The sequence below is a fragment of the Lampetra fluviatilis genome, chromosome 3 (genome assembly GCF_964198595.1).
Source record: "Lampetra fluviatilis chromosome 3, kcLamFluv1.1, whole genome shotgun sequence".
Classification (NCBI taxonomy): domain Eukaryota; kingdom Metazoa; phylum Chordata; class Hyperoartia; order Petromyzontiformes; family Petromyzontidae; genus Lampetra; species Lampetra fluviatilis.
Window position 1 is genome coordinate 34,788,705 of NC_136277.1, and position 24,875 is coordinate 34,813,579.

The following is a 24,875-nucleotide window of genomic DNA, read 5'->3' on the forward strand; positions in this document are numbered from 1 at the left end:
TCATTCCACGCAATACTGTTACGGCTTGTTAGAGCCGTAACAGGATTGTGTACGCGGGTACTGTACGCGGTGACTCATCCCGACCCATACAAGATCTAGCAAGCGCGTCGTATCCCAAGCAAGACGGCGTATCCCAAGACATTTCCTTCTCGTCAAAACACGACGTATACCAAACTCGACGTATTCCAAAGCGGTCGTATACCGAGGTATGACTGTATTTTCTAATGCAAGGATGAGAACTTAAAAGATATGAATTGCTTCCAACATGTATTTATTAAAATGTTTTAATTGAAATAGAATAATCAAACATAGAACAATTGTTAAGTTAAATGAATAGAGTTATAATAAAAATGAAAAATAAAACAATTCCAATAAAAAAGTAATAGGACTTTTCAAATCGCAAAAAATCGCAGCCTTTGCGATTTGCTAATCGCATTGTTTCAAATTGCGATTTCGATTTGAAATCGATTCATCGTTCAGCCCTAATAGAGAGGGAGGCAGGTGCTGCCCCTGTGCCCCCATGCCCGTTTGGCGTGCACCTTGCGGAAGAGACGCTGGCTGCCCCCTCCGGCTGACGTGGGGTAGTAGATGTACACGTTGTGATCCTCGGCACAGACTGGCTTCTCCACAAACGGCTTCTGGAAAACCTCCCCGTTAATCTCCACGTGGTCCTCACTCTCCACCAAGTTACAGTCTGCATCCAGGTGGAACCGTACACCCACACGGGGGGAAGGAGGGCACACACACGAGACAAAGATGCCATATTCAGACTTACAGACTGATGGGTAAATTTCTATTAGTGAGTACCCATTAAGGCTGGCACAGCACACAAGGGGTTGTTTAATATTTAAACGCTAATACAAGCGACTCATCTAATGCCGAGTTGCCCGAGCGGAAGCCCAGGACAGATTCGCACTTCGCATGCCGCTGGTGTTGTTCAAAGCTGGGGGAAATATCCCAGGTCAAGAACTGGTTTCATCAATGTATCGTTCGGGCCCTAACACACACACGCACGCTTAGGCACAAGAGGCTCCATGGCGGAAAGACGCTGTCGCGGACGCTACCTTCGGGGCGGTTGGGATCCCGGTTGAGGACGGCAAAGCGGGGCAGGTCGATTCCCTCCTCCTTGAGAATCCGATAAACCTCGCGCCTGCCCCCGCACATACGACCAAGGACACAGGATCCAGCGACCGCACACAGCACAGCCGGTTCGTGCGAAATTCCGCCACTCGATACAAAGCGACGGGAGAATAGAAACTTCACCTGGATCTTACCTGCCCTGACAGTCACGCATTGTGATCTGTCGTGTGTCCATGCCTCGTGTACAGACTGGTACACCTGTTCTGCATGCAGGTGCACTGTGTCTGCCGACTTAGCATATCTATGGTGTGAGTGTGTGTGACGTGTATACATCTCTCTTGTTTTTGCATGGGTTGGCTCCCTGTATCTAAATTAGTGGAATATAGGATCACGTAATTCGTATTAAAGCCTTGAGGGATAGTTCCACTTTATCTGGTATTTAAGATCTGCCGATAGTGTCCTCTTATGTATAAACCCCGATCTCAGTTGCGTTCTTGAGGTGATCGGCCGTTGACCGTGGTGGTCCCCCAGTTGTGGCACTCCCTACCACTGGACATCAGGCTCTCCAACTTGTTGATCTTATTTAAACAGCTTCCTCTCATCGGATTTGTTCCTCTCTAGCTCCTCTTTTGCCAGCCGGTTCATTCTTTATTATAGTTGTCCTTTGCATGCGCGGCATCTGGAGACATTTTGAAAGGCGCATAAAACGTGTGAATAAATACGCACGCTACGTACACGTGTGTGTGCACGGCGGTTGCTTACCTGTCCTGGATGTGGTACTGCATGTCGAGGTCGTTGACGATGAAGGGGTTGCGTAGCCTCGCGTAGCACACGGCCTTGTCCAGCGGGAAGCCTGCTAAGCAGTGCAATCATAAGGTTTACATCCCGGGGTAATTCACCGCACACGCGCACACAATCCCACCTGCATCACGGCTACAGCCAAGTTTCCCCACTGGTCGTGTTAAATGCGGTTCTTTGTCTTTACGCTGCACGAAGCATGCAGCAGGTGGCGATGTTAACGACAAGCGCGTAGCGTGCATGGGTTGTGGTCAGCAGGGCAGTGGTACGTGGCTACACCCCCAATCCCATATTTATAGCACTCGTGTGCTGCCTGCTGCACCTGCTTTCTACTCGATAACACGAATATGTTTATATATCCCCCCTCTAGGACCACATTAATGCAGCTCAGATGCTTGCAGTGATGATTAAATTTCATCTGTTGGCTGTTATTAAGTGGTAGGCCTCGTGGCCTGGGCCTTATGAAATAAAGTTGTGGGCAGCACGTTTCCTACCCTTGGACTAGGAGTTTGGATCAGTGTTCGTTCCTAGTTGGTCAAATTGATAAGGGTTAGGGCTGGAGCTTGTGTATGGCTGGCTGGTTTGTTTGTTCAGGCTGACGGATAGTATTAGGTTTGATTTGACTGATTTGGTTAGAGTTAAGGCTCAGGTATATGTCTGAATTGAGATTGGGTGACGGATACTGTTAGGATCGAGTATACTAGCTTGCTTAGAGTTAGGGCTAGGCCCAGTTTTTGGTTGTCTTGTGCAGTTTAGAGCAAGGGTAATGATAAGAGTCTCATTGGTTAACGTTAGTAGTGTAGTTCGTATTATGCAAGAGCACTCTACCCTCTATCGGTGCTCCTCTCTTCCAGTGTGCCAAGGTACCCAGGTGTATGCAGGGAGAGGGTTAGGGAGAGTTGAGGAGGGTGGAGCAGGGTGCTGGAGGGGTGGAGGAGGGATGGGGTGGGTGGAGGCGGCTTGAGAAAAGTTAATGAGCATTGAGGTGGCTTGGGGAGGGTTGCAAGTTGAGGAGGGTCAAGAGGCTTGAGGAGGGTTGAGGAGGTACCTTTTGAGTGGAAGGACACGAGGCAGTCACAGAGCGGCCAATTCTCGACGGGCTCGTTCAGGATGACCTCCTCGTCAAAGATGACCACCGTGATGTACTTGAACTTGCAGAGGCGATCCAATATCTGGGTCATGGGCTTCGACTTGGACTTCTTGGCCATGGCACAGATGCCCACCACTATCTGACGCTCGGGCGGCTGCGGGGACAGGGGAGAATATCTTCATATTCATCTTCCTTCACACACCCGACTCCTCATCCACACATCCCACTCTTCCTTCACGCACCACACTCCTCCTTCATGCAGTTCACTCCTTCATCCACCCAGTGCCGGATTAAGCTAGTGCGGGGCCTGTAGCAAATGTTATAAAGGGCCCCTAAATATAAAACACACGTGAATATTAAAACACAAATGTTTAACTTGCATAGTAAAATAATTGTATTTTTTCATTTGCTATACAGCCAGATAATGCGACAAATCGCTAACCTTAAACAACCAGTCGTTCATAAAATTTGAAGGCAGTATTGTACTATAGTAATAGAGCAAGCGCAGAATCGCGGAGCTGGAATTGATAGCTTGAAAGCATTTGGCGCAAGGCCCTTGAAAGTGCGGGGCCCGTAGCATATGCTACTTTTTCTACTAGTATAATCCGGCAAGGCATCCACCTTACTCCTTTACACACCTCACTCCCCCTTGACAGACCTCACTCCTTCACACACTCCACTCCTCTCCTTCACACACCTCACTCCTTCACACACTCCACTCCTCTCCTTCACACACCTCACTCCTTCAACACGTAAATAAATAGGCAGGAGTAATAGCAGTGGTAATGTCGGTGGTTATGGTGGTAATGATGACTCAGTTTACCTTGGCATTGACAGTGGTTGGTGATGGTAATATTGATGGTGATAGGGGAGGTACAATGATGATGATGACAGTTGTGATGATAAGAGTTGTGATAATAATCATGATGATCATTAGGAGAATCATGGTAATGATTATGACGATGGAGATATTTGTGATGGGCAAAGTGGTGATGATAGCTGGTAGTAGTGGGTGGTGTTGATGATAATGGGTCTTGCTAGTTAAAATTATGATGTTAATGACAATTATGGTAATGGTGTTAAATATTACATGTTGACCATGACTGTGGTGATAACAGTTGTGATTATTTGTTGACTTAAAACTTTCGTGACTGCAGGAATTCATATTCTGGGTTCTTTCGGTAAAGTCACGTAAATATAAAATAAAATTAAATGAAATTGTTTGTTTGCAATGCCCCCCCCCATCTCTACCCCCTCTCTCCCCCTATCTCTACCCCCCTCTCTCTCCCCCCTTGGAGGCTTGCCCGCTCTTTTCTCTCCGCCTGATGAAGACCGCTTGTGTTGCGATCGAAACGTCGTGGTTTTATTACTTTTTTTTATTTCAATTATTTTAATTTTACTTTTTTTATTTTCTATCTACATGACTTTACCGAAAGAACCAAGAATAGTTGATGATGATGACTGTTGATGACTGGTGATTATGTTGATGATGATTGTGGTGATGACAGCTGTGATTATGTTGATGATGATTGTGGTGATGACAGCTGTGATTATGTTGATGATGATTGTTGTGATGACAATTGTGATTATGTTGACGATTGTGGTGATGACAATTGTGATTATGTTGATGATGATGATTCTGTTGATTACAATTTTGATTATGTTGATGATGATTTTGGTGATGACAGTTGTAATTATGTTGATGATGATTCTGGTGATGACAATTGTGATTATGTTGATTATGATTGTGGTGATGACAGTTGTGATTATGTTTATGATGATTATTGTGGTGATGACAATTGTGATTATGTTCATGATGATTGTGGTGATGACAGCTGTGATTATATTGATAATGATTGTGGTGACAGTTGTGATTATGTTGATGATGACGGTGATGACAATTGTGATTATTTTGATGATGACAGCTGTGATTATGTTGATGATGATGATTGTGTTGATGACAGTTGTGATTATGTTGATGATGATGACTGTTGTGATGACAGTTGTGATTATTTTTATGATGATGATTCTGGTGATGACAATTGTGATTATGTTGATGATGATTGTGGTGATGACAGCTGTGATTATGGTGATGATGACTGTGGTGATGACAATTGTGATTATGATACTCTGATGGTGCATTGTCTTTGAGTTGTGCGCCTTTTGGCGTCATCTGGTCCAACCCATGTGAGACTAGGCTCTAAGGAAAGCTGTCTCGGGTGTGGACCATTCAACTTCAAGGACAGTGCACATTATCAGAGTTATGTTCTTTGGTTTGTATTATGACTGCAGGTATTGCGGTCTATGCAAACATGACTCATTGTAAAAAGGTGTCAGTTTTGTTGCCAGATAGAAGGATAAAATAAAAAAATAACAATTATGTTGTGATGACAATTGTGATTATTTTGATGATGATGATTCTGGTGATGACAATTGTGATTATGTTGATGATGATTGTGGTGATGACAGCTGTGATTATGTTGATGATGATTGTGGTGATGACAGCTGTGATTATGTTGATGATGATGACTGCTGATGATAGCTGTGATTATGTTGATGACTGTGTTGATGACAATTGTGATTATGTTGATGATTGTTGTGATGACAGCTGTGATGATGTTGATGGTGATGACAGCTGTGATGATGATGATGATGATTGTGGTGATGACAGCTGTGATTATGTTGATGATGACAGCTGTGATGATGATTGTGGTGATGACAGCTGTGATTATGTTGATGATGATGACTGCTGTGATGATGATGATGATTGTGGTGATGACAGCTGTGAGTATGTTGATGATGACAGCTGTGATGATGATGGTGATGACAGCTGTGAGTATGTTGATGGTGATGACAGCTGTGATGATGATTGTGGTGATGACAGCTGTGATTATGTTGATGATGATGATTGTGGTGATGACAGCTGTGATTATGTTGATGATGATGACTGCTGTGATGATGATGATGATGCTGTTGACCCGTTGGGTGGACCTCCTCACCGACTCGTCCTCGTCGTCGTCGTCGTAGTACAGGTCACTGTCCTCGTTCCGGAAGCTGCCGTACTCCTCGTCGTCGTCGTCGTCGCCCACGAAGAAGCGCGCGCCCCCCTCGCTCTGCGACGAGGACCTCCGGCTCCTCTGGCTCCCCTCGCCGACCCCAGATCCCGCGGCATCCCTGCCAGCTGCCGCCTCCTTCACCTCCTCCGCCTCATCGCCAGGGGTCTCCACCCTCGTCTCAGGGGCGTCTTCACCCCGTGCGGGGTCGCTGTCCCCACGCTCCCCCGCGACCTCCTCGGCGTCCCCGTCGCAGCGCGGGGCGCCGGGAGACGCCGCCGCCGCCTCGGGTGGGGGGGCGAGCCCCCCTCGCCGCTCCTGCTCGCCGCCCGGGAGCCCCGGGGCCCCCTCGCGGGACATGAACCCCGGCCTCAGCGCATGCGGCGGGCCGGCCCAGGCACCTCCCTGCCTCCCTGCCTGCCTGTCGGGGGATCTCGTCGCTGCGGGTGGAGACGCGGAGGAAGACAGCCTCAGGCCCCCTCCGTCCCTCCAGATCCCCTCGGTGCCCTGGGTCCCCGCGGGGCCCCGGGCCTTACGCCGGCGCCGTCAAATTCACTGCAGTGAACCCCAGCGCGCATGCGCCGTGTGACCGTGACATCGCCCGCAGGTGGCGATGCAAAATCCGGGGCCGGTCACAAACCCCGTGCGCGGCCACACTGCGCATGCGCGCGCTCGCTCGCACCTTATATGCATCTGTATTGAATCTATTTTGTATGACAGCGAACCGATTGAAAAATAACCGGTTAGCGGTTTCTCACACATGCAGCACAGTATTGTGTGTATATATATACATGCCTGGAGCACTAAACATGGCACGTGTTTAACCGAGAGACGAAGGGAGCTGCCACAGTGGAGTGTGTGAATGTCAGCTGCACGCCGGAGTCGCAATGCAGAGGTCGTGGTTCGATTCGCTCTCCCGCCGGGCAGTCGAAGCCATGGGGAGAGTTCCTTAACCCGCACGCCTCTTCCACGCCCAGTAGAATGATGATGATGGTGGTGATGGTGCGGTGGGGTAAAGTGTGGGCACTCCGCCTCTTCCACACCAAGCAGAATGATGATGGTGATGATGGTGATGACGGTGGTGATGGTGCGGTGGGGTAAAGTGTGGGCACTCCGCCTCTTCCACACCAAGCAGAATGATGATGGTGATGACGGTGGTGATTGTGCGGTGGGGTAAAGTGTGGGCACTCCGCCCGCGACCCTCCGGGGCTCTCTCCAGGGGAGCCGCACGCGCCGTGCCGTGCGGTCGCCCGCCGCGCGTGACGCAATCGGCGACGCAATCATTCCGAGGCAATCCACAGCAAACGGTTACCGGTTTCTCACGTTTTGAACCCGTAACAATAACGGTTACCGGTTTCTGAACTACTTTTTTTTTTACCGATAACCGGTACCACGAACAGTTACCAGTTTCTCACTTTTTTAACCCGTAACAATAACGGTTACCGGTTTATGAACTACTTTTTTTTTACCGGTTACCGGTATTCAGGGTTGTTTTTAACAAGGCGCTGCCGTCAATGTCAAACAGCAGGGAGAGCGGCAGCAGCGGCATTGGTCACAGCCACCAGGGGCGGTGCTCGCCGGGAACCGCGCGAGGCGTTCGACCTTGGGGCGTCCCGAGCCCTGCGGGAGATGCCACCACCACCACTCCACCACCACCCCCACTCCACCACCACCACTCCACCACCACCACTCCCACTCCACCACCACCACCCCCACTCCACCACCACCACCCCCACTCCACCACCACCACCCCCACTCCACCACCACCCCCACTCCACCACCACCCCCACTCCACCACCACTCCACCACCACCCCCACTCCACCACCCCCATTCCACCACCACCACCCCACTCCACCACCACCACCACCCCCACTCCACCACCACCCCACTCCACCACCCCCACTCCACCACCACCACTCCACCACCACCCCCACTCCACCACCACCACTCCACCACCACCACCCCCACTCCACCCCTACAGCTCCCCGAGTGCTGTGGGTGGACGAGAAGACCCTAGAGCCCCGCTTTGCTGCCAGGGCACGGGGTCTCGGGGCTTCCCGCCGACCAAGTTCCGTACTGCGTCCTCGCCTCCCAGATTCACACGGAGCTTGAACAAGGTTTCACACGGATAGGCGCAATGACACGCATGGTCTAACACTGTGACTCACACTACTACACACACTGTGACTCACACTAACACACACAGGGTCTCACACTAACACACAGTGACTCACACTAACACAGAGTATCACACTAACACAGAATGACTCACACTAACACACAGTTATTCACACTAATACACACGGTCTAACACTTTCTAATTGCTATACTACACCGGATTTCACAAAGAATCCACGAACTTAATAGTCTCACACAACAGTGACTCACACAGCCTCACACGAACACACAGGGTATCACACTACTACACACAGAGTGACTCACACTAACACAGAGTGACTCACACTAACACAGTCTCACACTACTACACACAGTGACACACAGAGTGACACACAGAGTGACTCACACTAACACAGTCTCACACTAACACAGAGTGACTCACACTAACACACAGTCTCACACTAACACAGAGTGACTCACACAGACACTTACAGGCAGACACGCGGCTTGGGGTGGAGACAGAGGGGGGAGACGTGGCCCAGTGCGACCCGGAGGAAGAGGAGATGTCAGCGAGGGGCCCTGCGGAGGGAACCAGGCGACACCTCGGCCGCTCTCGCGAGGACCCCTGGAGGGGGGGCTTGCACCTTGCCCTCCCCCACCCGAGCCGCACGGTGACAAAGGTCGCTGTGGCCCAAGGGAGGAAGCCAGGGGCCCCAGGGGCTCCAGGGGCCCCCGGGGCCGCGGGGAGTGGCCCCCTGATCGGGATAAGCCCTCTGGCCACCAGTCGCTGTGAGCAGAGCGGGAGGGGGCTTCTTGGTCGCCGTGTCGCTCGGATGCGGCTCCCACCAACACCGCTCTCGCCATCATCCTAGTTACCGAGGTCATCCCCGTCGCCATCAGGATCTTGCCCCTGAAACTGAGGTTTTGGTTGCGCTTTGGGAACCATGATGATAATAAAAACAATCATTGACTCCTGGATGAAGGCCTGCAATCGCAGTGTCTGCTCGACTTCACCAGGCTGTGCAATGCGGCTTGTGGTTTGGGAGCACGCACGTGTCGTATCATGGTGGATGGTGCTGCCATGCCTTCCTGTTGCTCGCCGTGTTGCATCGCAGCCGTTCAGATCCCATCCGCGACTGATGTTAGCCGTGGCCGGGAAACGAAACTCTGGATCACAGGATTCATAGCGGAGTGCGCAAACCACTCTGCCACTGCTCTCCGCCAATTAATCACAGATCACCACAATTCCTCGCCCTGTACCGCGTTCAGTCTCTGCTTGTGCGATTTTATTTCACTACGAGTCATATTTGTGCAATGTTTTAGAGTTATTCTGTCATGAAGTTGTTGTTGTTGGTCGTCTATTTGCTTCATGACAGCACTGTTTGTTTGTTGTATTGCTTTGTAATTTTTGTGACCGAGGTCTCTCTTGAGATTGACACTATCCTGGTGCCTTGAGGTCTCACCACTTGGTTACTACACAGAAAACCATTGGATGTGAACCCACGTGGGATCTTCATAGCAGCAGCAGCAGCGACGTGGAGCATCCAGGCGGTGGCGCCGAGCTCACGTGAGATGATCCCAGCGTTGTTGACGACGGGTAGTTTTCAATTCACCTTTTTAGTCAGATAAGCGGCGTTTAACTGATAGGACGGATTCAAATGTATACGCCGTTTTACCAAACGGTATCTAGCTCACAAACAGGATAACATAATGCATGCAAACGTCGTTTATATATCATCTTACTTTTGCATATGGGGTGTAGTGATGATGCGCGCACTGCATCCTATGGAACGCAGCGACCGGGTTCAATTCCCAGCCACGGCGAACATCAGGGGCGGGTGATAACCGAATGGGTCCTGGCCTCCCCTCGCCGGCCCCTTCCTCCAACCCGCACTGGCCAGCGTGGACAACTCGTCAAATCAACCAGTGACCGACACGGCTCTCATCCAGCACTAGCTTGTACAGGGTTGTAAAGTCATCTGAATTTAGGACCATGTGCTGCACGCGGCTGCCTGTGACCGACTCCCGAGGCGATGGCTTCTCCCACGCGTGGGCTTTCTCTGGGCGCTCCAGTTCCCTCCCACGTCTATAAACACTCGTGAATTGGCCGAAAACATCTTGATATATTGAGGACCGCAGAGCTTGGTAAATTGGCACAGACTCTCCACCTGGTTGCTGCTGCCATCCAATTATCGTCTGTGGATCGTCGGTGATTGTGAAAGAAGTACATTTGCATGAAAGACGCCACCATCGATAAAACTAGTCTCATTGTTTAATCTAATCTCAGTTGTAACGCCACGTGCACGACGACCGCAGCGGCCACAAGAGTCGATGTTGGGTTTGGAGTGGAAAGTTACTCAACTTACTTGGATAAATGTCGACTCGAATAAACCGAGATATCTCCTACTTCTTAATAACACCCCCGTGTGCGATAGGAGACGCACATATACACACACGTGTACACAATACACACACGTGTACACAATCGCCACGAAGTAGCAGTGATATCACCACAGCGCCTGTGCCAGGCCAGGTGCACCGAGGTCACGTGAAGTATCAAAAGCTCGCCGACAGGTCATGGAACAGACCTACGTGCTAATTTTTTGTCGGGGTGATGGTAAGGCTCCATCTCTTAGGGCAGACTCCAGGTTCAGCAGTCCCATCTCCAACTCTAATAGTGAGCAACAATTACCAGCTCATCGACATACGTAACATTATTGACCAATAGGCAGCCATTCCCTGACCACATCATTCAACCTTCCACTGTATATGTACCAAATTGAAATTCCTTTGGTATAGCCATGGAAATCTTCTAGAACTGCGTGGTAGATGTTAAATATTGTAGGGGCCAGAGGACATACATGTCACACCACAAGGTGAACAGAAAATTCCTGCGACTTCCAGCCGTATACACACACACACCCACGTGCTCACACACACGTGCTCACACCCAAAAGTAGCACACGTCACTGGGAAGTGTACACCGCGACAAGAGACCACACGAATTCAGGGCCAGACCGCAGCTCGCTTTAATTTAAACGTGTTAAAATTCAGTTTATAAATTATATGTACACGTTTGTTTTGCTTTATACATCCACTGCCTGTACAATTAAACTCTACATGCCATACACACCACACTTTGCTTTTAGACCTTTGTAAATATAGAGAATCTCTCGACAAATCTTGCATGTTCATCTCGTTACGGCTCATGCCACATTCAGAGCGTTTTGTCACACAGAGCTAAAGTGCGAGTGGGGGGGGCGGCAGTCCTGGCCGCCCAACATGGCCCGTGGCCCCGGGGGCTCGCCGTCCTTGGGCTGTGGCCGGAGCCACAGCCCCGGGGTCTGTTCGGGATGGCGCCACGGATCCTGGCGACGGCCCCCGGTGGCTGCTCTGGGCCGGCTACACGAGGGCCTGGAACCGCAGCCGTGCTCGGCCGCTCGGGGGGACGGTGCGCAGCAGGTGCGGGGCGGAGCAGGCCAGGTTGGCCACCGCAGGGTCTGCGGCAGAGCTCGACGATTCCTGCGGCGGCCTAGAAGGCCCCGAAAACTCCCGCTTCTCCAACTGTCCCCGTCGTTCACACCACGAGACACAGCAGCAACAGCAGCAGTGCGGCAAGCGGCCTTCTCCCCACGTGTACCCCGGGACCTGCCCCGTTACCGGGCGAAGGCCCCAAACCCTCCGACTCCGCACTCCTGCGCTCGCTATTCCTGCGCAGCACGTGGGCCCTCTCGGAGGCCTGCAGCATGGCCTGCGCGTCCTCCAGGGCCCCCGCGGCGGCGCGCGTGAAGTTGACGTCACCCGTGCTCACGAGGTCGAAGACGCAGGCGTGGAAGTAGAAGTCCCGCACGGGCAGCACGCGCTCGCACTCCGCCTCGGCCTCCGCGCGGCCCAGGGAGGAGGGGAGGGCAGCCACGGGCCCCTCCGCCGAGGGCCCCGGCGGGGAAGCCCCCTCGTCCACGTCGGCCACGATGCGCTCGGCGCGGGGGCAGCCGTCCTGGCAGAGCTGCAGGCCGGGGCCGTCGTCGGCCCCCGCGGCGGCCGCCCCCCCCGCGACCGCCGGCGCCCCCTGCTCCGTGCGGTTGCAGCAGCAGCGCCTCGGGCATGCGGATGGCGAAGCCGAGGGCGCGGCCCACGCGGCGGATCACCACGGTGGTGGCCAGGTAGCGCGCCTGGATCTCCACGTGCGCGCCCGCCTCCCGCTCCACCACGCGCAGGCTCTCTCCTCCGCCCCCGCGCTCGCGGCCGGGCACCGAACGCGAGCCGTCCACGAAGGCCGCGGGCAGCGAGCCCGCCTCGGCCTGGTACTCCTTCTGCTCGGCGCAGTCCTTGAGGCTGCGGAAGATCACGGTGATCTGCGGAGAGAGGAGATCGGGAAGCATGAGCCATTGTTGTGCAACCAGGCCCCGCGTGAAGCAGAGGGCCTTCTCCTCTGGCGATTCTCTAACGCACGGCCGCCTGGGTTCAGGTTGGGATTGGAGTCAGGGGGCAAACTCTGCCTCTTTTATAGGCAAGGAGATGCAACCAAGTCAAGAGCTCCCTTCGGACCTCACCAACATGGCCAGGGGTCACTGCTCCCCCACCATCTCCACCCTCCCCCTCCCTCCCACATGTTGGGAAAGCGCCAAAGCGAGGAGGTGGGAGGGGAGAGCTGGGGGATTGAGGATGGCGCCCGACTGCTTATCACGCTGTGTGCACGTGCCGGCTCCTTGTCCCTGGCTCGGCCACCGCAGACCCAAAGCCCCCTGGCGTGTGCATTCGTGGCTGTGTGCGTGCGTGGCTGTGTGCGTGCGTGGCTGTGTGCGTGCGTGGCTGTGTGCCGTGCGTGGCTGTGTGCGTGCGTGGCTGTGTGCGTGCGTGGCTGTGGGATGGCCTTGTGAAGTGCCAAGTCGCGTGCAATCACAGCTGATTGCACGCGCCGGCCCGGCCCAATCAAATCTCACACGCGACCTTTGGAAGGACTCGGGCGCGGGTTAATTGGCTCTTGTCACCCACGCGCGTGACTCGGGCTGTATAATTATAGAGATAGAGCGCGCGTGTGTATATGTGTGTGTATGTGTGCGTGTGCACATACTGATGTGTGTACGTGTGCGCGCACGTACGCGGAACGCGCGTGGACCCACCACCTCGCTGGGCACAGGCAGCAGAAATGTCTGACATTACCCAGCGACACCAGACACTGTTTACGAGAGGCCCTTTTTAAAAAATGTAAAAATAACACCTGAGCCATTCCGCTCGCTAAACAGCCGCGGGTGAGGGGTGGCCTGGGGGTCAGGGGTCCCAGTGCCCCCCCCCCTCCATGAGCAAGGGACATTTTGAGCAGTGGGAGTGGCGAATGAACAAGCGCACTTCGTGAATCAGCTCCAGCACCGCTGTAGTCTTGACACAAACCCAACAACACACTCACACACAGACCCGTAGTCTCAACCCCGTAGGAATCACACAGACCCGTAGTCTCAACCCCGTAGGAATCACACAGACCCGTAGTCTCAACCCCGTAGGAATCACACAGACCCGTAGTCTCAACCCCGTAGGAATCACACAGACCCGTAGTCTCAACCCCGTAGGAATCACACAGACCCACAGACTCAAACCCGTAGGAATCACACAGACCCACAGACTCAAACCCGTAGGAATCACACAGACCCATAGACTCAAACCCGTAGGAATCACACAGACCCACAGACTCAAACCTGTATGAATCACACAGACCCACAGACTCAAACCTGTATGAATCACACAGACCCACTCACACACAGACCCGTCGTCTCAACCCCGTAGGAATCACACAGACCCACAGACCCACACTCACACCCGTAGTCTCAACCCAGTAGGAATCACACAGACCCACAGACTCACACTCACACACAGACCCGTCGTGTCAACCCCGTAGGAATCACACAGACCCACAGACTCACACTCACACAGACCCGTAGTCTCAACCCCGTAGGAATCACACAGACCCACTCACACACAGACCCGTAGTCTCAAACTCGTAGGAATCACACAGACCCACAGACTCACACTCACACAGACCCGTCGTATCAACCCCGTAGGAATCACACAGACCCACTCACACACAGACCCGTAGTCTCAAACTCGTAGGAATCACACAGACCCACTCAAACACAGACCCGTGGAATCACACAGACCCACTCAAACACAGACCCGTAGTCTCAAACTCGTAGGAATCACACAGACCCACAGACTCACACTCACACCCGTAGTCTCAACCCCGTAGGAATCACACAGACCCACTCACACACAGACCCGACGTCTCAACCCCGTAGGAATCACATAGACCCACACTCACACCCGTAGTCTCAACCCAGTAGGAATCACACAGACCCACAGACTCACACTCACACAGACCCGTAGTCTCAACCCCGTGGGAATCACACAGACCCACAGACTCACTCACACACAGACCCGTAGTCTCAACCCCGTAGGAATCACACAGACCCACAGACTCACACTCACACACAGACCCGTCGTCTCAAACTCGTAGGAATTGCAGACCCAGACTAAAAAGCACCGAAAACACCGTCATGTGAAAAGCCAACGTTCCGAGCAGCGGCCATCTCCTCGTCAAAATAACGAAGGCAGTGGAATCCCTCCAGCCAGCAGGGGGGGTAGGGGGTGACCGACGTCAGGGCGGTGTTGACATCTTGGCGGCACGTTCGTTTATTCCGCTCGATTTATCTTTGGTTATTCTTTACACCGTTCCGTAAAGAGTTTCACAGTCACCACCACCATTATTATTTTCATCGTCCCCTCCGTCTGTTCCATTACCCATCTCGGTTCATTAGCGCCATCCCTACCGAGCAAAACCAATCGGCACCACCACCACGCCGGCTCCCGTAAACCCTCGTCCACGAGAACAGCGAGTGGATGACACCGGTTACGGACGCGATGATGATGGTGGCGGTGATTGTGTGACGGCTGCAATGCAGACGATGGTGGTGGTAAATAAAGAGCAGTCCGTCAAGGGACTCGTTCTGTTTCATCTTGGACTTTTGGCCAAACATCCCAAGCAGAACCCTAATCCTCAAGGGCACATTACACGTTAAAGACATCAAATCATTACAATGGTTAATGCTTAACCCTAACAACTGGCACTACACGCAAATGTACACAAACACGAGATTCGCAGACAGTATCTCTCGGATCCAGTCCAGAAACACACCACGGGGTTCACACCTTGAGATTCCTGCTCGAACAAGTAATAGGACCACGCACAACGACAAGGGTGCCCCCCTCCCCCCCCGCAAGCCAGTGATGAAAATTCGACATTCTCATGGTGGGGGTCAGGCTATCCATGGGACACTTGTTGATGAATACAAATTATTTTCTTCAAATGGAGGGTGGCCGTCTGAAACTTCGGAACTCCCTACCCCCTTCTTTAAGGCACGGCTGTAATGATTCACCCGTGCAATGGCTGTGGAAGGGGGGCCGCCGGCGCGATTTAAAGTGCTGCGCGTAGCGAGGAGGAGCATGCCGACAGCTGGTGGGCCGCGCGCCCGTGCTGAGCGGGGTTGGAGCCCCGGCGGGCGCCCCAGGGCCAAACGCCGCAACTTGAGAGACTACGGGGGGGGGGTACCGGGGACCGTCGGCATTTCACGAGAGGTCACGGAGTGACGCAGGAGGGGGGCCGCGGCGAGGCCTCGACCCCAGTCTCCCACATCCTCGGATTCTAGCAGACCCTGACCTTCAGGGACCAATGGCCTTCAAAAGAGTGTCCACCGAGTAACACGGGCCCCAGTTCTCTCGGGACCCCAGCTTCTGGGATGATCTGCCTGGCCAGGTCTGCGAGGTGCCGGCCATCAGGGACCCGTCACCGAGTGGTCCCTGGCCCCTGTGGGCTTCTGGATTCCGAGGACTACGGTGACCAGTTGCTCAAAGCACTTGCAGTGAAACTAGAGATGGATATTGTCGAGTTCTGCGTCTTTCCTTTGGCCGTTTGACGTTTTGGAGCCTTGGGCCCTGTGTTCAGCAACGGTGCCAAAACATTTTTGCAAATTTAGGTTAGTAGGAATCACCACTCCACATGTGCTATGGATCCTGGCAAGGTGGTTTCCCATCACTCATCTCCCATGATGGAAGCTCCACATTCCTCTGGCAGGGGTCAGTCTCTCTAAAGAAGCACGACTGTTTATTTGTCCACTAAGTGGTAGTAATTTTATTGACCCCCGAGGGATGATGGGCTGCGTCAACTACCCAACGGGATGCGAACTCGCAGGCTTCAGATTAGACACACGCGCACAGCTGCTTATGCATCCTGTACTATATATAACAAAAACAAAGATCCCCGTATATCATTACCAGACTGTTGGGGCAAATGCTTTGCATTTTATACACCCTATATATACTGTATACCATGTACAGAACAAAGACAAAGATCCCCCGTATAGCCATAACACTGTTGGGGCAAGTGCTATTCGCGAGCACCTATGAAGGCCGGCATGGCACACGAGGGGGTGGGGGCCAATACCACGCCCGGCCGCCTTTGTCTCCCCAATGCTGATATTTTCACACCGCACCAAACATTATTTTTAAGGCCGAGTTGACCTAGAAGACGCCCCAGGACTCGTTCAGATATACGTCACCGAGTGACCGCACCATCACCACCATCAGAGCCACCCTGATGGAGGATTACACACGCGCACTGTATTTGCACGTGTGCTTGTACAGTATCTAGTGCACGTTTGCAGTGTATTTCAGTACCGTACATAATTAAGTTGTGCAATCCATGCGCGTGTACGTGTACTGCATTATGTAGACGCCACCGCGCCGTGTACACGCATGTAAACCCCGATCGTACACAACACGTACACAGTTTACGTGCGACACATCCAGTAGCTTTGCGCAAAAACAATGCAACTGCTACAATGTACACTCTGCACACCCCAGGGCGAGTGACTTGCTGCAACACTGCCGTGTACACACACACGTGTGTGTGTGTACACGTGTGTGTGTGTGTACACGTGTGTGTGTACACGTGTGTGTACACGTGTGTGTGTAAACGTGTGTGTGTGCAGTGAAATCAACTCGGTTCTTCACGCAACTTGGGTTGCTACGCCACCGAATCGTTTACACGCGGACGTCTGTGCAACCGGTTGCTCCAAACGGGGCACGGAGTTTGCTTTAACCAAATCCAACGATTCCGACATCACACACAGAGCAGCCTTGCCGGCGTCTGTCTGCCGTGGCTCGGGTTTCACACTTCCCGGTGCTCATCAGCGAGACGCAGCGCGTTGCCGCCTGCACACCGTCACCCCCCCAGTCAACACAGCATGCCCAGGTGTTGTTGGCCTTTACACAAGTACTGCTTCTCACAACACAACGGGCTACACACACGCGGGGCCCAGCATGGAGCGCACCACTGTCAACGCAGTGCAAGTGCGGCCAACACAGCCGTGGTGTGTGTAGAGCGGCGTGCACACTGTTGTACACACGCGGGGCCATGTGCATGACACGCGCGTGGCGGCGTCGTGCACAGCGTGCACAGATACCCCCCGTGCAGCCTTGGGGCAGGCTGCTGTGAGTCCAAGTGGAGTCGACTGGTGCAGTGAGTGCTCGGTTCAGATCATCGTCCTCGCCGCGTTGTTTGGGGCGACACCAGGGGGCGAGGTTCGTGCGAGGTGCTCACGACGACACTCGACTCATGGTTCACAGACTCCTTCATCATCACGGGCGCAGTCACTGGGCACAGCGCAGGGAATGTGGCCACCACTCTGGGTTTGGTGCAGGCACTCGCACACACACTTGCACAACCCCCCTACAGCTGAACCTACCACCAACCCGCTAACCCTCACCTCAACCCGGCTCTCCATTCCTTGCTAGAACATCGACTCACCTCTAGCTAACACCAACCGCAGCGCAATGTCAACTTGACCCAAGTTATGAGCGTGCAGCGAGTACCCCCCCCCCCCAGACTCGACATTGAATCCGAACCACTTCGCCCACATCCAGTGACACACTGAACACCACTCTCGAATCTTATCGCTACGACCAAGAGCTCAACAACGTCGCCTCGTCACCGCCGGCTCAAGTCCCGACCCCATCCCTTGTGGGATCGCGCTGCTGCTGCCGCCGCTGTCACCATCCCAGAATCCCTCCCAGATCCGCAAGGACGCCGCTGGCGAGCAGAGTGGAGAACAACGCGGCCGTCCAGAGTGAACCCCTCGTCTGAGACCCAAACATCACCGCACCACCTCCTGGCTTTGACATTCCTGCTCGTCTAAGACACCCGTGGAACCTTCAACCGCATGCGAACACCAACAGGCCGATGTGCACATCGTCATGAATGTGACATTGAAGACATGGCCACAGTCGGGCGAGTGTGTCCATGCCACCAACACGATCCACAGCACTGTACACCACTGTAGCCTGCGCCCCTGCTATGAAGGGGGAACAGCAGCAGATCGACACCAACTCTCTCTCTCTGCTGACGCGCTCCCTGACCCGGACTGCCACACACGCAGAGATGTTACTCTCCACGATAGCGGACCGTGACCTCGACTCGAGATCTACCCCCAACTCTTCTCCTACCCCCCCCCAATCACAGCGCGTCGCTGCTGCTACATCCACGACTGCTCGTTGCGCGGTGCCAGCGTGGGACTGGGTCACAGGACAACGGAGCCGAGGCCTGGAGGACAACTTCTGCAGGGCAGGGCCACCTCCTCCCGCTCGGGCCGCGTGTGGTGGTGGTGGTGGTGGTAGTGGTGGTAGTGGTGGTGGTAGTGGTGGTGGTAGTGGTGGTGGTGGTGCCACGTGGGTCCAGCACAAGCGGCTCACCTTGCTGAGGACTGTGGCGCTGGAGCCGGGCCCCGCGGGAGCGTGCGTGGCCTGCACCACCAGGGCCCTGGTGTCCACCAGGGGCCAGGCCCCCCGGGCGCGGCACGTGTGCGTCTCGTCCCTGAAGGTGCGCACGTGGGGGTCGCCGAACACGGCGCAGTGCACGGCCCCTCGGGCCCCGGTCACATCCTCGCGGGGACCCGACGACGACCCTCCTCCCCCCCCTCCTCGCCTGCCGCCCGTCGAAGCCACCGGTCCTTGTTGCCCTTCCTGCTGCTGCTGCTGATGTTGATATTGATGCTGCTGCTGCTGCTGGTGGTGGTGCTGGGAGAGGCCGCAGGGCGCCGGGACCCGCTGCTCGACTCCGTGCTCCGGCCGCTGGCCCTGGGGGCCCCTGACGCGGCTGCCGGGCGTCGGCCCGTCCCTGGCGCAGCCGTGCTGGGCCATGAGGTCGGAGATGCCGTGGACGGCCGAGTGGAAGGCCAGGTCCCCCCTGCAGGCCGCGGCCGTCTGCCGCGTGCACTGCGCGTAGGCCCGCAGCGCGGCGCACAGCCGGGCCCGCTCCGCCGGGACCCCGGGGCCCGCGGGGCCCGCGGGGCCGGATGAGGCGGACACGAACTCGGAGTTACACTTGAGGATGCGGCACTGCGACGAGACTGAGGGAGGGGGGCGAGGGGGTGAGACAGGAGCGAGGGGGTGAGAGGGATCCAGCGGTCACAGTTCCACGGGGGGGTTCGGACCGGGGGATTGGGAGGGAGCCGAGCGGGGCCCATTGGGGGAGTCGACACGAGGAGAGAGATGGTTCGGGTGTCATGGAGGGAGTCTGTGGCCGAGTCTGTGTGAGAGTGCAGTGGAGTGATGGAGAGCGCAGGGAGAGTCGGGCAGAGCGGCTGTGCTTGTGAGAACGCGAGGGGAGAGTAGGAAGGGAGAGTCGTGACCAGGGGAGTGTTGGAGAGTCGTCGACAATGTTCAAGTGTAGGAAGGGGTGGTGTGGAGAGTATTCAGTGAAGGCAGCCAGCCAGAGAGAGAAGTGCAACACGCGGGGAGAGGGGGCAGTGGACAGAGGGGAGTGTGTGGGGAGTGTGGAGAGAGTGTGTGGGGAGCGCAGTGAAGAGAGGGGAGAGTGGGGGAGTGTGGGGGAAGTGTGTGTGGGGTGTGTGTGGAGTGTGTGGAGTGTGGGGGGAGTGTGTGTGGAGTGTGTGTGGAGTGTGTGTGGGGAGTGTGGGGAGTGTGGGTAGAGAGTGTGGGGAGAGTGTGTGTGGAGTGTGTGTGGAGTGTGTGGAAAGTGTGTGGGGAGTGTGTGTGGGGAGTGTGTGTGGGGAGTGTGTGTGGGGAGTGTGGGGAGTGTGTGTGGGGAGTGTGTGGGGAGTGTGTGGGGAGTGTGTGTGGGGAGTGTGTGTGGAGTGTGTGTGCGGAGTGTGGGGAGTGTGGGTAGAGAATGTGGGGAGAGTGTGTGGGGAGTGTGTGTGGAGTGTGTGTGGAGTGTGTGGGGAGTGTGGGGAGTGTGTGTGGGGAGTGTGGGGGGAGTGTGTGGGGAGTGTGTGGAGTGTGTGTGGAGGGAGTGTGGGGAGTGTGTGGGGAGTGTGTGTGGGGAGTGTGTGTGGGGAGTGTGTGTGGGGAGTGTGTGTGGGGAGTGTGTGTGGGGAGTGTGGGGAGTGTGTGTGGAGTGTGTGGGGAGTGTGTGTGGCGTGTGTGTGGAGTGTGTGGGGAGTGTGTGGGGAGTGTGTGGGGAGTGTGTGGGGAGTGTGTGTGGAGTGTTTGGGGAGTGTGGGGAGTGTGGGTGGGGAGTGTGGGTGGGGAGTGTGGGTGGAGTGTGTGGAGTGTGTGTGGGGAGTGTGTGTGGGGAGTGTGTGGAGTGTGTGTGGGGAGTGTATGGAGTGTGTGGAGTGTGTGTGGGGAGTGTGGGGAGTGTGTGGAGTGTGTGTGGGGAGTGTGGGTAGAGAGTGTGGGTAGAGAGTGTGGGGAAAGTGTGTGGGGAGTGTGTGTGGAGTGTGTGTGGAGTGTGTGGAGTGTGTGTGGGGAGTGTGTGGGGAGTGAGTGGGGAGTGTGTGGGGAGTGTGTGGGGAGTGTGTGGGGAGTGAGTGGGGAGTGTAGGGGGAGTGTGTGGGGAGTGTGTGGGGAGTGTGTGGAGAGTGTGTGGGGAGTCTGGGGGGAGTGTGGGGGGAGTGTGTGTGGAGTGTGTGGGGAGTGTGTGGGGAGTGTGGAGAGTGTGTGGGGAGTGTGTGGGGAGTGTGTGGGGAGTGAGTGGGGAGTGTGGGGGGAGTGTGTGGGGAGTGTGTGGGGAGTGTGTGGAGAGTGTGTGGGGAGTGTGGGGGGAGTGTAGGGGGAGTGTGTGTGGAGTGTGTGGAGAGTGTGTGGGGAGTGTGGGGAGTGTGTGGGGAGTGGGGGGGGGGAGTGTGTGTGGAGTGTGGGGAGAGTGTGTGGAGTGTGGGGGGAGTGTGTGGAGTGTGGGGGGAGTGTGTGGAGTGTGGGGGGAGTGTGGGGAGAGTGTGTGTGGAGTGTTTGGAGTGTGTGGGGAGTGTGGGTCGAGTCGTACCTGGGCGCGAGAGCGCGGCGACGAGGCACAGGATGAGGATGGGGGGTGCGAGGCGCGGGCAGGCGCGGATCCCCATGCCCGTCCATGCAGCCCGGCCCGGGGGGGCCGCGGGCACGCCTCGGGACCAGCGGGGAGCCCGCGGGGGAGACAGCGGGGACAGCGGGGAGACAGCGGAGACAGCGGGGAGAGACGGCGTTGGGGAGAGATGGTGGCTGGGGGAGAGATGGCGTTGGGGAGAGATGGTGGCTGGGGGAGCGAGCGAGCGAGGAGAGCGAGGCACTCCGCTCGGCGTAGCTCCGTGGACTGAGGGCGGGACGGAGTCACAGAGAGAGGAGGAGCCCCCCCCTCCCTCTCTCTCTATAGCCTCTCTCCCTCTCCACTCCCCACTCTCCCTCCCTCTCCCCTCCCACTCTCCCTCGACCCCAGCACCCGTCTCTATCACCCCTCCCCCGCTCTCACACCGCTCCCCTCACTCACCCTTTGTCTCCCTCCTCCCCAGCTCCCAATTCTCACAACTCTCCCATTCCCCTCCTCGTCCCTCCCATCGCTCTCTCCCCCTTCTTCACTTCCCTCCGTCTGCGCTCTCCCAATCCCCCACCACCACTCGTCCATCTCAGCGCCGCGAACTCAAACAATCGTCCCTTCCCGGGTCGATACAATCAGCACCACCTTTCTGGGACGTTAGCACTGGTTGACGTGTGGACAGACTGGCTCCCGTCATGTGAATGTATAGGGAGCGTGTATCATGTGCACCGTCTGTGCATGTGTGTGGCGTGTGTGTGGAGTGTGTATGAGTGTGAAGTATGTGTGTGTTTGAGAGTGTGCATTTGGAGTGTTTGGAGTGGAGTGTGTGTGTTTGGAGTATGTATGAGTCTGTGTGTGTGGAGTGTTTATGAGTCTGTGTGTGTGTATGAGTCTGTGTGTATTTGTATGTATGAGTATGTGTGTGTATGAGTCTGTGTGTATGAGTCTGTGTGTATGAATCTGTGGGTGTGTATGAGTCTGTGTGTATGAGTCTGTGTGTATGAATCTGTGGGTGTGTATGAGTCTGTGTGTGTATGAGTTTGTGTGTATGAGTCTGTGTGTGTGTGTATGAGTCTGTGTGTGTGTATGAGTTTGTGTGTGTGTATGTGTGTGTGTATGAGTCTGTGTGTGTGTATGAGTCTGTGTGTATGAGTCTGTGTGTATGAGTCTGTGTGTGTATGAGTCTGTGTGTGTATGAGTCTGTGTGTGTGTATGTGTGTGTGTGTATGAGTCTGTGTGTGTGTATGAGTCTGTGTGTATGAGTCTGTGTGTGTATGAGTCTGTGTGTATGAGTCTGTGTGTGTATGAGTCTGTGTGTATGTGTGTGAGTATGAGTCTGTGTGTGTGTATGTGTGTGTGTGAGTATGAGCGGCTGTCACAAGCAGTGGGGGGATTGAGCGCGGGGGCCGTGCCCCCCCTCCCCCCCCGGAGTGTGCGAGTGACGCGGCATCACGTGTGAGCGTGACCCCCACGCAGGGAGGGAGGGTGGTGGAGGAGGAGGAGGAGTTGGTGTGTGTGTGGATGTGTGATAGATACAGAGAGTGTGCGATGGTGAGTTGGGGGCTATGTGATGGGGGGAGGGGTGTGTGATGGTGGGATGTATGATGGTGTGGGGGGGGGTATGTGATGTATGCACGATGGTGTGTGGTGGTGGTGGTGGGGAGGGTTCACGGTTTCCCAAACCCGCCATTGAGTCTCACTCCACAGGAGCCCCCGGCGATCAGAGCGAGCCGACCCCCAATCAGCTGCTCGCTCGCTCATCAGCATCCAACATTTAGCTTCATTGGCAAAGCAGATGCCTCCCCCGCGAGGCGGCAGACCCCCCGTGCGGCACCAACCACCCGCCACCCACGTGACCCACCACAGGACAGGTGTCTGCATCAGCTGTCGGTGCCACCCCTTGACTGTGCACCAATTAGCGCGCTCACTCTGTACCCTCGCTGCCAGCCGCCGCCCTCCCAGGGAATCGCGGGGGGGGGGGGGTCGCGAGGATCAACGGGACGGTTCAATCCAGAGTTGTGCTTTTATCGAACCGATGAATGAATGTAATGACGTGTGGCTGATGGGATGAGTTAGACAACTACTTGTGTGTTTGTATATGTGGAGGGACAGGTGTGCTCGTTTTGTTCCGAAGCTTCTCCGTCCAGGCTGCCGCTGTGCCACTCCCGCCCGCAGCGATCCACTCTGGACCCCGACATCTGCACTCGGTCCATCCTGACTCTAGCAGCCCCTTGCCTGGGGCAAGTCCAGGGAAGCGTCGTCACTCGTCGCCTCCCCCCCCCAGCTCCCCGCACCTCTCCCTGCACGACACGGCGTGTCACAGGCTTGCTTGAGTTCCCTCTGCATCCCGGTTATGTGGATATACATTCACCCTGCTACATACAAACAGGCAGGTACTCGCTCGATATGCACACAGCTGATGGCTCTAGCACAGCCCATGGTACACCTCCACCATGGATCACGATCACCACCACCACCCCCCACGTGATCAGCACCACCACCACCCACGTGATCAGCACCACTACCACCCACGTGATTAGCACCACCACCAGCACCCACGTGATCAGCACCACCACCACCCACGTGATTAGCACCACCACCAGCACCCACGTGATCAGCACCACCACCACCCACGTGATTAGCACCACCACCAGCACCCACGTGATCAGCACCACCACCACCACCCACGTGATCAGCACCACCACCACCCACGTGATTAGCACCACCACCAGCACCCACGTGATCAGCACCACCCCCCACGTGATCAGCACCACCACCACCCCCCACGTGATCAGCAGCACCCCCACACGCCGTCGCTCCCCGCTGTGGCACCAGGAGGGGATCGTGGCTTTGTGTGCGAGTGATCTGCATGTGAAAGGTGTCGGAGCACAGCGCGCTAATCGCTACACTACCACTCCCCACCCTCACACACTCTCACACACACTCTCTCACACACACTCTCACACACACACACTCACACACACACACATACACCCACACACACTCTCACACACACTCTCTCACACACACATACCCACACACATACCCACAACAACCGCCATTCGCCACTAAGTGGCGGTGACGTCACCACGACGCTTGTGCCAGGCCATGTGCACCCTGAGGCCACGTGAAGTGTCGAACGCCCGCTGGCAGGAGGTCACGGGGCAGACCCAGGTGCCACGGGTCGACTGACCGAGATGACCGAGATGACTGGCTGATGCACCACCTGTGCCCCCTACTGTGCCAACTTGCTGTGCTTTAGCCACCCGGCGCTCCGCTCGTTGTTGTGAGCGTCGCTCCTCCGCCCTCCGTTGTTGTTGGAGGGCGACTGCCTCCAACTGCCCAGTAGCGTCCTTCACGAGCCTCCTCCACTGAGGC

At 55.4% G+C, this 24,875-nt stretch overlaps 2 protein-coding genes across 14 annotated transcripts in view; both read right to left on the bottom strand.

Annotated features, from left to right (window-relative positions):
• Positions 1–6,662, bottom strand: part of LOC144931074 (inositol hexakisphosphate and diphosphoinositol-pentakisphosphate kinase 2-like) — a 39,086-nt gene extending 32,424 nt beyond the window's left edge. For 6 of the 13 annotated variants that reach the window (XM_078854997.1, XM_078854993.1, XM_078854996.1 and 3 more), the window contains exons 1-5: positions 5,968–6,661; positions 2,927–3,122; positions 1,843–1,936; positions 1,065–1,150; positions 540–694 (exon numbers count right to left, since the gene is read on the bottom strand). In XM_078854997.1, the coding sequence (XP_078711123.1) occupies positions 540–694; positions 1,065–1,150; positions 1,843–1,936; positions 2,927–3,122; positions 5,968–6,381 (945 nt within the window). In that variant the 5' untranslated portion in view covers positions 6,382–6,661. Of the gene's footprint in view, positions 1–539; positions 695–1,064; positions 1,151–1,842; positions 1,937–2,926; positions 3,123–5,967 lie in introns of all 13 variants that reach the window. The other 7 variants (XM_078854999.1, XM_078854994.1, XM_078855002.1 and 4 more) reach the window with 5 other exon arrangements.
• Positions 6,663–11,168: 4,506 nt separating this feature from the next.
• Positions 11,169–21,853, bottom strand: LOC144931079 (repulsive guidance molecule A-like). Its single transcript, XM_078855008.1, is given in 4 exon segments — positions 11,169–12,191; positions 12,193–12,495; positions 18,938–19,593; positions 21,474–21,853. Coding segments are annotated over 4 exon segments (1,509 nt in total). The 5' UTR covers positions 21,550–21,853; the 3' UTR covers positions 11,169–11,717.
• Positions 21,854–24,875: the final 3,022 nt, after the last annotated feature.